Here is a 14,194-nt window from a genome sequence, read left to right as displayed (position 1 = left end):
CATCAACTCGTAACAGGGTGAACGGCACTTCTGCATTCGCTTCGCAGCCCTCTATCGGCTATAACCGCACTATGTAAGTTTGCCAGATCGGGTAGCGGATCTGTAGTTCGATGGAATGAGACATAAGAAACTACAAATTTGACTTGCATCTGATGTTGCAATACATCGTACTTTTCATGCAAAATATTCTACCTTGTCTGTGGACATCGTTATTTGCAAAGCCGGTGCTGGATAAACAAATTGCGTGCGTGCGACAGACGGAAAGTTCTTTGGTGTTGCTTTAATCAGTGGGTTGGAATTTGACACGACACATTCAAGACAACTAGAATCCTACAGAATTCCACTTGGCTTTTTTAAACTCAGCCCATATCATCAGACATGCTAACTGCAAACTACTATTGAGGTCAATTAAGGTCAGACATGTCAAGATAATAAAATAGTTAAACCATCATCAGATGACAAGTAGAAAAAGAATTCATTTTAGGAACATTCAAAACTGATACAATTTAACACTGATGTTTGCCTTTTGTATTTGTCATTTCTCATGTGAACTTTAGGGACAAGAGAGGTCAAACATGGCTCCAGTCCTGTGTTCCAAAACAGATCTGTCCCCTTCAGACCAACAAGCTCTGGTCCAGTTAAGGACTGTATCCGTGGTGCTGGTGGACTGTTGTAGAACACTGGGCCAGCAAAAGACAGAGAAGACAGCAACAAAAAGCAGCCCAACACTCTTAAGATCTCTCTCTCTCTCTCTTCAGTCACTCAGTCTGACATGAGATTATATCCTGAGATCAGCTCAGGAAAGATCATAATGTCCACACAGATAAGAGGCCACACTCCTGCTCCTTGTGTGGTAGGGGATTCACTTCACTTAAAGATCTCAAAAGGCATCAGCGGATTCACACAGGAGAGAGGCCTTACTCATGCCCCCAGTGTGGCAAGAGTTTTGTGCGACGAGCCCATCTGAAAGTCCATCAGCGCATTCACACAGAAGAGAGGCCATTCCTGTGCACTGACTGTGGTAAGAAGTTTACCTGTGAAGGACATTTCAAAATACACCAGCGCACTCACACTGGAGAGAGGCCATATTACTGCATCCACTGTGGCAAGCAGTTTAGATATTCAGTAATACTCAAAAAACACACAAGGATTCACACAGGAAAGAGGCCGTACCGCTGCAATCAGTGTGGCAAGAGCTTCACTCGAGGGGACAGTCTAAAAATACATCAGCGGATTCACACAGGAGAGAGGCCATTCCTGTGCACTGACTGTGGTAAGTTTACTTGTAAAGGAAATCTCAGAAAAAACTTGCGCATTCACACAGGAGAGAGGCTACATTTTTGCACTCAGTTATTCTACTCTTCGATGTCTAAAAAAACATCAGTGTAAACATGCCGGACAGAATATGTAGACCTGAGATATACTATTTCAAGTTCTGTGTTGCAGTTTTTCAACCGTTATGTTTCTCCACATATGTAGTCTGATCTTTCTATTAAAAGATGTGTATGAATGTATTGGGAGTCATTTCGTATTTCATGCCAATACATTATTCCTCTGTAGGTGTGGTAGCATGTATGCATTTTGTGGAGAGTTTTGCACATTAGTGAATGCGTGTCATATATTTGTGTTATAGTATCCCAGAAATTCTTAACCCAAATCTAAGCCTTGACATTTGGAGTCTATTAATTTAGCTTTGGGACACATACACATGAACACACACTCACCTTGAAGCTGTTTATTTAGCATAGGCATTCTTTTCCCAGCCAACAGCCAGACATAATATTGACATCTGACCTGATGAACATGGCCAAGGAGAGAGGGGGCCCTAATTTCAGTGCTGTGCAACGTCAGTCTATGAGCAAAGTTCTTGTTTTTTGAGTATTACTGAATCTAAACTGCTTGCCACAGTGGATGCAGTAATATGGCCTCTCTCCAGTGTGAGTGCGCTGGTGTATTTTGAAATTTCCTTCACAGGTAAACTTCTTACCACAGTCAGTGCACAGGAATGGCCTCTCTTCTGTGTGAATGCGCTGATGGACTTTCAGATGGTACCTTGGGATTTCTTTGGTGTTATCTATCTGGTCCTACCCCAGCAACATTGTGGCCTTGACCAGAGAGAGTCTACCATGGTGGAACAACATGCACTGGGCATGTCATGTCTATGTACTGTAGTACAGTTGCCTGTTAGCATAAATAAATGCTTTTCTTTCTCCCTATTTCTATTTGTATATGTATATTTCTGTACAACAAGGTGTGTGTACATTGGGAGTCACTGGGTATTTCACTGTTCAAGGTTATACAGTGGTATATTCTGATGGGGTGTGTTTGTGTGATATGGGTTTTTTGGTACTCACTTTTTATTGTATTTGGTGAGTAACAACGAAAGGCGTTGTTACAATACAGATACACAAACCCAAACATACTCCCCACCACATGGGATACAACACAACTATCAGTGTAGCACAGTCAGTATAGAACAGTCCACTTAGTTTCTCTCCAGTAAAATGTCTTAAACTCTGGCAATTCCATTTCTCAAAGTTTGTATTGTCCGAGGAGTAGCGCCATTAATCTTGGCAGAAGAAAGTTAAAGAAAAAGAATCTCTAAGAATGTATTCAGCCAATGCTTATGGGCTAAGTTGTGGGGTGGAACCCAAACTTGAATAATGATCTTTGTAGACCTTTCATTCATGCATTCAAGTTTGAGTCATCATTGAGAAGGTGTAAAACAGGATCCACAGGAAGTTGAATATCAGTGAGATCAGACAATGAATGTAACACCTTTTTCTATAAATCATAAATCTTAGGACAGTCCCACATTATATGCATAAAAGTCCCCAAAGCATTTTGTGAGCACAAAGCACAAAATGGATGTGGAGCTTGACCGATTAAGTGTCTGACTCTAGGAGTAAGATAAGCTCTATGAGATATCTTCATATGAATAAACTGATGATTTGGTTTTGAGAAGAGGTGTGATATGGGTTCACTCATTTATATAATGATATGATGATGCACAAGGTAATTTTTTGACCAATGCTGCTGGGCAATGTCCTGAGATTTGTTGTCCTGGCACATTCACGTTGATGTTGGGCAACATTTTTTTTAATGAATTAGAATAGAGAATTATCAGTAGGCAAATTATCACCAGTAAGATATCATGATCATACAACACAAATAAACCAGGGAGAACATGCTGTCCAGAAATTTGCTAAAAAAAAAATCCCCCAAAAGTTACCCTATGTATCATTTTAAGAATGCATACTCTAGCACAGAGAGGAAACCATATGCACAGGTCACACAGACTTGTAATCATTAGAAGACGCACAACAACAACATTAACCAAAGAGGGCTTGCTGTTGTGATACAGAACTTCAGGTATGAATTTAAAATGTAAAGTAATGTATTGAAAAAATGTCATTTCAAAATATATTTTAACCACTAAATGTTCGTTTTTATGCAACATAAAGCCGCGTGCAGCGTAAATGTTAATTTCTCATCCTGTACGCAAGGGGGCGGTAGGATTGTTGCGTTTACTGATTCTTTCAGGCTTTAGGCTTTTTTAGGATTGCTCCGATATTTAGGAAGCAAAAGTGTGTTGTTTATGCGTTAGATATAGCCTAATAAGCTTTATTTTTGCATTACAAAGGGATTGGCAAGATAGGGTAGAGTATTGTTAGCTTGCAGTAGCCTACGGCTTTGGTGTTGTTAAGTTAATATCTGCGTGAAGTCTCCACTTCATGTTGCTTGGTAACTTCACCAAGCGCGATGCAAAGATCGGAAGGTCTTCACCTCGCGCCTTCTGTTGTCTCTGGCTACGGCGGTTCCGCCCGTTCATCCTTGGTCAGTTTGAAGGCGACATCACTCTGCGTTCCCTGGGGGTTTCTGGCCACATTAATGATCTGTAGTCAGTGCACCTGACTCTCTCTCTCCCTCTCACTCTGTGTGTGTGTGTGTGTGTGTGTGTGTGTGTGTGTGTGTGGATGGATGAGATCCATCAGCATCTGGATATGAGTCACAGACAAGCCTGCATCAACCTGGAGAAGGCCACTCAATTCATCACACAATCATTTCAGGTAGACTAACATTATCTCACACACCAATGAACTTGTAGCATGACAGACTGAGACTGTTTGCCATCACTGCAACAACCTTTGATGTGTGTTTTGAGATGAATAACGAAGAATATTCACACAGGACAGCTTTTCTTATTGGGTCTCACTGGGTGGTAAAAGTTGCCATGACTGTCAGGTGCATTAAAGCTGTTTATCTATAACAGCTAACCACCTTAAAGGACATGCGAACACTAACAACAGCACAGCTGGTACTGGTAAGAGCCTTCTAGGATGCCAGTTTGGTTCTTTTGGGAGATTGGTTGACAATGGCATGCTGTGCATGCTGTTTGGCCACACCCACCTGGATCTCCTTTCTGGAAGATACTAGTCTGGAACACCATAATTATGACCGCCGCGCAGCTTCTTTTTCGCATGCCCAAATTTCCGTCAATGATTCCCGGGACACTGAAAGACCGGGGTACACGAAACTTGGTGGGCATGTAACCCCACATGGATAGCATGGAACCATCGTTTTTCGTTTTGATCTGTAGCCCCCACGCTGGACTGGACCCCCCGAAAGGAGGGTAGGGCAGACACAGTTTTCTGTGAATATCTCGAAAACCGTAGGGTTTAGGAGGACCATTTTTTTTGTATGTTGATCTCAAGGGGCCATGTCAACCCATTCCATAACCACTCATTTCATGTATAGCGCCACCTAGTTAAACACAAAAAAGTAAAAATGAGGTGTTGTAATTGAAGGTATCTGTGACCTAACATTGTCAAAACTGCACGAAATTGGAAGTGTAGGATCATTATGACACCCTCTGTATGCACGCCAAGTTTTGTGGAATTCCGTTCATTGGGGGTCACACAATAAATTAATTTATGTTACTATACACCAACTGGCCTGTAGGTGGCCGGAGACAGTTTTCTGAATATCTCGAGAACCGTAGGGCCTAGGAGGTCCACCTTTTTTATGTATGTTGGTCTTAAGGGGGCATGTCAACCCATCCCATTACCACTTATTTCATGTATAGCGCCACCTAGTTAAAAATTCAAAAGCAAAACATTAGGTGTTTTCATCACAATATCTCTGGCTGACAAGGTCAAAACTGCACGAAATTAAAAGTGTAGGATCATTATGACACCCTCCGAATGCATGCCAAGTTTTGTGTACTTTCGTTCATGGGGGGGCCTTACAATAAAATAATTTATGTGTACATTTAGTGACGATACACCAACAAGGATTCCCGGACACTGAAAGACCGGGGTACACAAAACTTGGTGGGCATGTACCCCCACATGGATAGCATGGAACCGTCATTTTTCGTTTTGATCTGTATCCCCCCGCTGGACTGGACCCCCCGAAAGGAGGGTAGGGCAGACACAGTTCTCTGTGAATATCTTGAGAACTGTAGGGCCTAGGATGACCAATTTTTCCGTATGTTTTGCCTCCAGGGGTCATGTTAACCCATTCCATGTGCACACATGTGCATAAACAGATACACACGCACACACATACATTTACAGTAATCATACGTATGACACATACTCACACAGTAGACATATGTACGCATGCATGCACATGCACAAACACACATACGCAGGCAAACACACAAGCACGCACATACACACACACACACACCCACACACATAAACATAAACTTGTACACGCACACATGCACACAATTCAAGAATTTTTCCCGTCATCTACTTCCTGAATTTTTGGTTATTGATACCCGGGACACCGAACCACCGGGGTACATGAAATTTGGTGGGTATGTAGCCCCACTAGTATGTAGAATTTCATCCATGGGGGGGTCTAAAAAAATTAGGTTATGTGTACATTTAGTGACTGTACACTCATTGGCCTGTAAATGGCGGTGCACACATATACACATGCACACACACAGGCACCCACATACTATCGGTATTAGAACGGCCGATACATAATTACAAATTCAGTAGGATTAAAAGAAAGCCAAAATAAATATTCATCATCATCATCATGGCTGCATTTTCAGTATTGGCGATAAGTAGTCGTTTGTCCACTAGATGGCGCATCGTTGCAGTGAGACGTAATTTTGTTGGGAAGTTAAAAGTGGGTTGGAAAAACAATGGACGCTTCATACAAGGACTGTAATTCACCGCAGCGAACATCTAATAAGGATAGGACGATGTTCACATGAAGTGTAATTCCCATTTCTTCTTGAAGCCGAAATAAATCTGAGGATGTTTATCGGACATGCTTGGTTTTACTGCAGGTAATGTTAATCTTGTAATATCAATAAGGACCTAGGTAATGTTGGTTGAGTGATGGAGGCCCATTTGATTGATTGCATTTGTAGAAAACTATAAATGCGGTTATACCAATCAAATTGATAGCAGCACTGTTTGTATCTTTCGACTGTCATTTATTGCACATGCTACAAAATCATTCTGTGCAATGGAAGATTTACCAACGTTACACCGGTCTGATACAGTTTTGCCTATACATGCGTGAGACTGAGACGCTTGTTTATTTTGTTTTAAGTACGTGCAGGGTGTGAGAGGGGAATCGATGTGCTTTGATTCCAGCTTGGTAGTTGTAGTCTGTGAAATTAAAAAGCACGTGTGTGTGAAGTATCCAAACAATGACACCTTCATTTCATTATGGCTGCTTTAGCAACACACCTTAAGCTACTGTGTAGTAGGTCCCATTTAGAAGTGGCTACTTCATTCGCGCTTTCCTTGACTCATGGAGCTGCGTGAATTTTATTACAACTTTTCGCCACGATATGGCAGTTTAAGTCCGCTTGATACTGTAAGGCATAAGCCATTGGTATCCAAAGGAGATTTTATTTGTGTCGCCAGCATAGCCTATTGACAATTTATGTTGTAAATAGGCCTACCTTATAATCCTACCTGTAGCTTAGGGAAGCTAACAGCTTTCTATTAGGATCTAGTTTGTTAGTTACCGTTTTGTCATAACTCCCTGATGCATTTTTGCATTTAGAATAGCCAGAGCGTGTATATTTCAATCGGAAAATTAAACAATATCGGGTGCCTATGGACTAGTGGACTACTATTTATTTTTTGATTTCTTAAAAGATTGAGCTTGGTCTGATGAAAGCCAGACTAGCCATGGACCTCAGTTACACAATATAAGGGAACATGAATCAACATATATTTGCACGAACAATAACGGACAAAAGCTCTTCAACTTTGGCCCGTTAAAATGTGTATGAACAGTCTAGCGACGCATTTCATCAAGGCCCATTTGGACATGTCAGTTATTTGCACCACTGGTTAGATGTAAAACAGCATTTCGTTTCAGACTACTGTTACTTAATTTGTGCATTAACAATAACGTTTCAGACTACTGTTACTTAATTTGTGCATTGACAATAAAGTATTACATGAACTAAAGATGACTAAAATCTTATGTAGAAGAAGAAACATTCACAAAAAATCCATCCATCCAAAAATGACCTTTTGTTTTTCAAAGCTGTTGAAAACGGCATGGAACTGACAGAGATGTTTTTGTTTATAAATACATAAAAAATAAATAAATAAATAAATAAATAACATTATGCAATACAATGTAGTCTACAGGTGTAAGTGATCTTTCATCAATCCAGTTGCAATGGATGAACTGTGATGAACTGCCCTACTTGTGATTGTTTAGAGATTTTAAAGGTTTTATAACAATGCTACATCTTCTTTGGCTATTCTACAATCTATTCACCTTTTCAGCACCAGTAGGCTACTTTCTGTGCAGCCGCACACACACACACTCAGGCATGCCAAACAAGCATACACAAAAGTTTCAAGAGTGGGGGATGGAGTAAAATATGGAGACAAATTGAAGTGTGATTTATTTTTTCGCGGAACGGATGTACAGGACTGAACGGCGGTCATATTTTGTACCGCTATGCGGTACATCTAGTTTATAACGTTTCCAGACTTTTCCAGATCAGCGACTATAGTTATAGTTATAGCGCTATAGTTTTTAAATCGAAAGTGGCTGTGGTAAACGGTAGTGATAGAAATGCATGGGGTTCATAATGCCAATATGGCAGTTGTCTACACATATCCCGCCCCTTCCGCAGCCAAAAGTCAACATGTGAACACACCGCGGCAATCATGTTGTGTGTTGTGAATACATTGGACCAATCATGTGTTGTGATCTCTTCGCTTGAGAGAGTTTGGTTTTGTGAAGCCTTGTGCGCGCACAGTTCTGCCCGATAAGTGTTTCTGTATGTCTCATAGCTCACCTCAGCTTGTCCCCGGCACTCAGAAATCTGGCGCTAGTTAGCCAATGCTACCAACACAGTGTTTCGTTGTGGTGCCTCGGGCATCGGCCTAGCCATGCAAATAAATCACTGTTTTACACCATTTACGAGGCTCAAAGTAGCTCCATACTTCATTGGTAGACTTCCGAGGGCCTTGACATTTAAAACGAGACATAGAGAACTTTGAAAAAGCACTGGTAGTTTATTTAAAAGACGATTTATACAGACAGTACCTTAAGGAATTTTACCGCTCGACGCCATCTTGAATTTAGTCACGATAAGTCGAGTGACGAGTACGAACGAACAAGTATGATAAGGGACCAAAAATAATTCCGTGAAAATGCATGGATTCCAGTTGCTGCTACTGGAAGCAACTGAATCCATGCATTTCCACTTAATAGACCTTAACTTTTGACCTTGAGTAGCCTACATATCAGTTCATCTAGACTTTATAATGAATAACTGTGCTAATGAAGATCAATCGATCTGCTTTGGAGATACAGCCCTGTATTTGTGTGACCTAATGCGACCTTGACCTTTTACCTCAAGACCTTGAGTGCACAATCAGTTCATTAAGCCCTCATAGTGAGTAAGTTTTTGATATGGATCTTTCCACCGCATGGGAGATATTGGAGAGATTGGAGAGATTTTGGGCAGTAATCAATAAAATGTTGCTGTATTTACTGCCACCTTTGACCCTTTTTCAGGCTAATTCGCTTAGAGTAACGGGGACCCGGGTTTGAGTCCTGCCTGGGTCATTTCCTGATCCTAACCCATCTCTCTCTCCCACTTGCTTCCTGCCAGTTTCTTCACTATCCTATCTGAAGGCAAAAAAGAAGAAGCTAGCATGTTAAACCACTTAGCACCAGCTTACCACTTGTAATACCACATTGTACCATGTGTGGCCGCTGTATTGTATACAACGGTCAGTGGAGGAGTGTCCAGTGGCTGCGTTTGTAGTGTTTTTATGAAAAATTGTAATATATAGTGTTTTTATGAATTTGAATTCTGGTGTGGTGAAGCTGTGGTGAAATGCAGGGTTATGTAAGCTAAACAAATAGGCTTGGTGCCAAGAATGACCGATAAGGACTTGAAGCCTGGAGTGACTGGTCAGCAAGGTTAGAGGTCAGAATAAGGAAATAGCATGAAGCCTCAGCTACCTATGTCTACCCTAATCTGGGGAAGAAGACATAGGAGATGTCTTCTATTTTGAGTTTGCACAAACAAGTGACGATTACTTGACAGGGGTATAAGAGCCATGTACAAAATGTTAGAATCAGCTTACTTCATAAACTAATGCTCACAACACAGTCTGGATTGCATTAAAGCTACACATCTTAAAGGATTCTTTTACTTTGTCTAAATTATTCTGAGTTTTAATCAGTGGATTGGAATTTGACACAACACGCTCAAGACAACTAGAATCCTACAGAATTCCACTTAGCTTTTTTAAACTCAGCCCATATCATCAGACATGCTAACTGCAAACTGTTATTGAGGTCAATTAAGGTCAGACACGTTAAAGCTAATAAAACAGTTAAACCATCTTCAGATGACAAGTAGAAAAATAATGCATTTAATTTAAGGAACATTCAAAACTGATCAAATTTAACACTGATGTTTGCCTTTTGTATTTGTCATTTCACACTTGAATTTTAGGGACAAGAGAGGTCCAACATGGCTCCAGTCCTGTGTTCCAAAACAGATCGGTCCCCTTCAGACCAACAAGCTCTGGTCCAGTTAAGGACTGTATCCGTGGTGCTGGTGGACTGTTGTAGAACACTGGGCCAGCAAAAGACAGACGACAGCAACAAAAAGCAGCCCAACACTCGTAAGATCTGACATGAGATTATATACAAAACTGACATAAAATGATATACAAAATCTATAGCAAATGTCATGATAAATGTAAATAAATCAAAGGGCCACACAACACAACATTCCATACTGGATTTGGCTTGCAGGGTAGCATTTGAGACCCCTGGTCTAAATAACTAGCTGGTAAAACCAGATTTATTCTCTTCATGAAGAGAGTCTGGCCTTTCATATTTGGGTATCGTTTTCAACTCTAGCATCGTAATGGCCGTAGTCTTTACGTCAACTTTGAAATCATTAGTCTTTCTTATGGCCATGCTTGATATTCAGAGCATGTTGAATGTTATTGTCACGTTGTCATTCATATTGTTGACACAAAAAATCCCATGAATACCATTTGTTTTAATTCCATAACGCCCACCCCTACTCCTATAACATGATGTAATAAAACTGTTCATGTTTTATGTCCTGTGGGTGTGTGTTCTCATATATATGTGTGTGTGTGTGTGCGTGTGTGTGTGTTTTGGCAAAAGGATCATCTCTCTCATCCTCGGAGACCCCAGCATTCCCCTCCATGTCACATACAGAGACAGATAAATCCAAAAAACACTCCTGTTCTGTGTGTGGTAGAAACTTCCACTTCCGGTCTCAGCTCAGGAAACATCATTATGTCCACACAGGTAAGAGGCCACACTCCTGCTCCTTGTGTGGTAGGGGATTCACTTCACTTAAAGATCTCAAAAGGCATCAGGAGATTCACACAGGAGAGAGGCCATTCCAGTGCACTGATTGTGGTAAGAAGTTTGCCTGTAAAGGAGATCTCAGAAAACACTTGCGCACTCACACTGGAGAGAGGCCGTACCACTGCGATCAGTGTGGCAAGAGCTTCACTCAAGGGGACAGTCTCAAAATACACCAGCGGATTCACACAGGAGAGAGGCCATTCCAGTGCACTGATTGTGGTAAGAAGTTTACCTGTAAAGGAGATCTCAGAAAACACTTGCGCACTCACACTGGAGAGAGGCCGTACCACTGCGATCAGTGTGGCAAGAGCTTCACTCAAGGGGACAGTCTCAAAATACACCAGCGGATTCACACAGGAGAGAGGCCATTCCAGTGCACTGATTGTGGTAAGAAGTTTACCTGTAAAGGAAATCTCAAAAAACACTTGCGCACTCACACTGGAGAGAGGCCGTACCACTGCGATCAGTGTGGCAAGAGCTTCACTCAAGGGGACAGTCTCAAAATACACCAGCGGATTCACACAGGAGAGAGGCCATTCCAGTGCACTGATTGTGGTAAGAAGTTTGCCTGTAAAGGAGATCTCAGAAAACACTTGCGCACTCACACTGGAGAGAGGCCGTACCACTGCGATCAGTGTGGCAAGAGCTTCACTCAAGGGGACAGTCTCAAAATACACCAGCGGATTCACACAGGAGAGAGGCCATTCCAGTGCACTGATTGTGGTAAGAAGTTTACCTGTAAAGGAGATCTCAGAAAAACTTTGGCGACTCACACTGGAGAGAGGCCGCACCACTGCATCAGTGTGGCAAGAGCTTCACTCAAGGGGACAGTCTCAAAATACACCAGCGGATTCACACAGGAGAGAGGCCATTCCAGTGCACTGATTGTGGTAAGAAGTTTACCTGTAAAGGAAATCTCAAAAACACTTGCGCACTCACACTGGAGAGAGGCCGTACCACTGCGATCAGTGTGGCAAGAGCTTCACTCAAGGGGACAGTCTCAAAATACACCAGCGGATTCACACAGGAGAAAGGCCATTCCAGTGCACTGATTGTGGTAAGAAGTTTACATGTAAAGGAGATCTCAGAAAACACTTGCGCACTCACACTGGAGAGAGGCCATACCACTGCAATAAGTGTGGCAAGAGCTTCACTCAAGGGGACAGTCTTAAAATACACCAGCGGATTCACACAGGAGAGAGGCCATTCCAGTGCACTGATTGTGGTAAGAAGTTTGCCTGTAAAGGGGAAAACACTCTCACACTGAAAACACTTCAGTGTGGCAAGAGCTTCACCAAGGGGACAGTCTCAAAATACACCAGCGGATTCACACAGGAGAGAGGCCATTCCAGTGCACATTGTGGTAAGAAGTTTACCTGTAAAGGAAATCTCAAAAAACACTTGCACTACACACTGGAGAGAGGCCGCATGCGATCAGTGTGGCAAGAGCTTCACTCAAGGGGACAGTCTCAAAATACACCAGCGGATTCACACAGGAGAAAGGCCATTCCAGTGCACTGATTGTGGTAAGAAGTTTACCTGTAAAGGAGATCTCAGAAAACACTTGGCACTCACACTGGAGAGAGGCCATACCACTGCAATCAGTGTGGCAAGAGCTTCACTCAAGGGGACAGTCTCAAAATACACCAGCGGATTCACACAGGAGAAAGGCCATTCCAGTGCACTGATTGTGGTAAGAAGTTTGCCTGTAAAGGAGATCTCAGAAAACACTTGCGCACTCACACTGGAGAGAGGCCGTACCACTGCGATCAGTGTGGCAAGAGCTTCACTCAAGGGGACAGTCTCAAAATACACCAGCGGATTCACACAGGAGAGAGGCCATTCCAGTGCACTGATTGTGGTAAGAAGTTTACCTGTGGCAAGAAAACACTTGCACACTCACACTGGAGAGAGGGGGCACTCACTCACTGATCAGTGTGGCAAGAGCTTTAAAGGGGCAACAAGCTCAAAACACACCAGCGGATTCACACAGGAGAGAGGCCATTCCAGTGCACTGATTGTGTTAAGAAGTTTACCTTTAAAAGAGATCTCAGAAAACACTTTCGCAATCACACAGGAGAGAGGCCACATTTTTGCACTCAGTGTGGCAAGAGTTATTCTACTCTTCGATGTCTAAAAAAACATTAGTGTAAACATGCCGGACAGAATATGTAGACTTGCCCTGAGATATACTATTTCATGTTCTGTGTTCCAGTTTTTCAACAGTCATGTTTCTCCATGTGTGTAGTCTGATGTTTGTATTAAAAGATGTGTATGAATGTTTTGGGAGTTATTGCGTATTTCATACCAATGCATTATTCCTCTGTAGGTGTGGTAGCATGTATGAATTTTGTGGAGAGTTTTGCACATTGGTGAATGCGTGTCATATATTTGTGTTATAGTATCCCAAAAATTCTGAACCCAAATCTGAGCCTTGACATTTGGAGTCTATTCATTTAGCTTTGGGACACATACACATGAACACACACTGCACTTTGAAGCTGTTTATTTAGCATAGGCATTCTTTTCCCAGCCAACAGCCAGACATAATATTGACATCTGACCTGATGAACATGGCCAAGGAGAGAAGGGGCCCTAATTTCAGTGCTGTACAACGTCAGTCTAGGAGCAAAGTTCTTGTAAATGAACCAACGGCATTACGTTTGTATTTAGGATCTTTCTCATGGTATTACATTTGCAAATAGATTTGGCTTAGTTATTAAGCAGGCCTCAGTTAGACTGGCCAGCATTTAAAGTAGCGCCCATAGTATCACTCACAGCAATCTGGATTGTACTCCATGGTTTTGGATGGTACCTTTGAATTTCTTTGGTGTTATCTATCTGGCCCTACCCCAGCAACATTGTGGCCTTGACCAGAGAGAGTCTACCATGGCGGAACAACATGTGCACTGGGCATGTCATGTCTATGTACTGTAGTACAGTTGCCATACAATAAATGCTTTTTTTTCTCCCTATTTCTGTTTGTATATGTATATTTCTGTACAACAAGGTGTTTCTGTACAACATTGGGAGTCACTGGGTATTTCACTGTTCAGGGTTATACAGTGGTATATTCTGATGGGGTGTGTTTGTGTGATATGGGTTTTTTGGTACTCACTTTTTATTGTATTTGGTGAGTAACAACATATATGAAAGGCGTTGTTACAAAACAGATACACAAACCCAAACATACCCCCACCACATGGGATACAACACAACTATCAGTGTAGCACAGTCAGTATAGAACAGTCCACTTAGTTTCTCTCCAGTAAAATGTCTTGAACTCTGGCAATTCCATTTCTCAAAGTTTGTA

The 14,194-nt window shown here is 41.9% G+C and overlaps 1 protein-coding gene across 1 annotated transcript; it reads left to right on the top strand.

The window, feature by feature from the left end:
* Positions 1-575: 575 nt before the first annotated feature.
* Positions 576-12,813, top strand: LOC125292978 (oocyte zinc finger protein XlCOF6-like). The gene is given in 7 exon segments (XM_048240575.1): positions 576-637; positions 858-1,277; positions 10,853-11,638; positions 11,722-11,801; positions 11,804-12,113; positions 12,331-12,449; positions 12,452-12,813. Coding segments are annotated over 7 exon segments (2,139 nt in total).
* The last annotated feature ends 1,381 nt before the right edge of the window (positions 12,814-14,194 follow it).

This window comes from Alosa alosa, chromosome 4 (assembly GCF_017589495.1).
Source record: "Alosa alosa isolate M-15738 ecotype Scorff River chromosome 4, AALO_Geno_1.1, whole genome shotgun sequence".
In the NCBI taxonomy this organism is placed as follows: Eukaryota; Metazoa; Chordata; class Actinopteri; order Clupeiformes; family Clupeidae; genus Alosa; species Alosa alosa.
The sequence above is the reverse complement of the archived record's forward strand: the minus strand, read 5'-3'. Positions and strand labels throughout refer to the sequence as shown.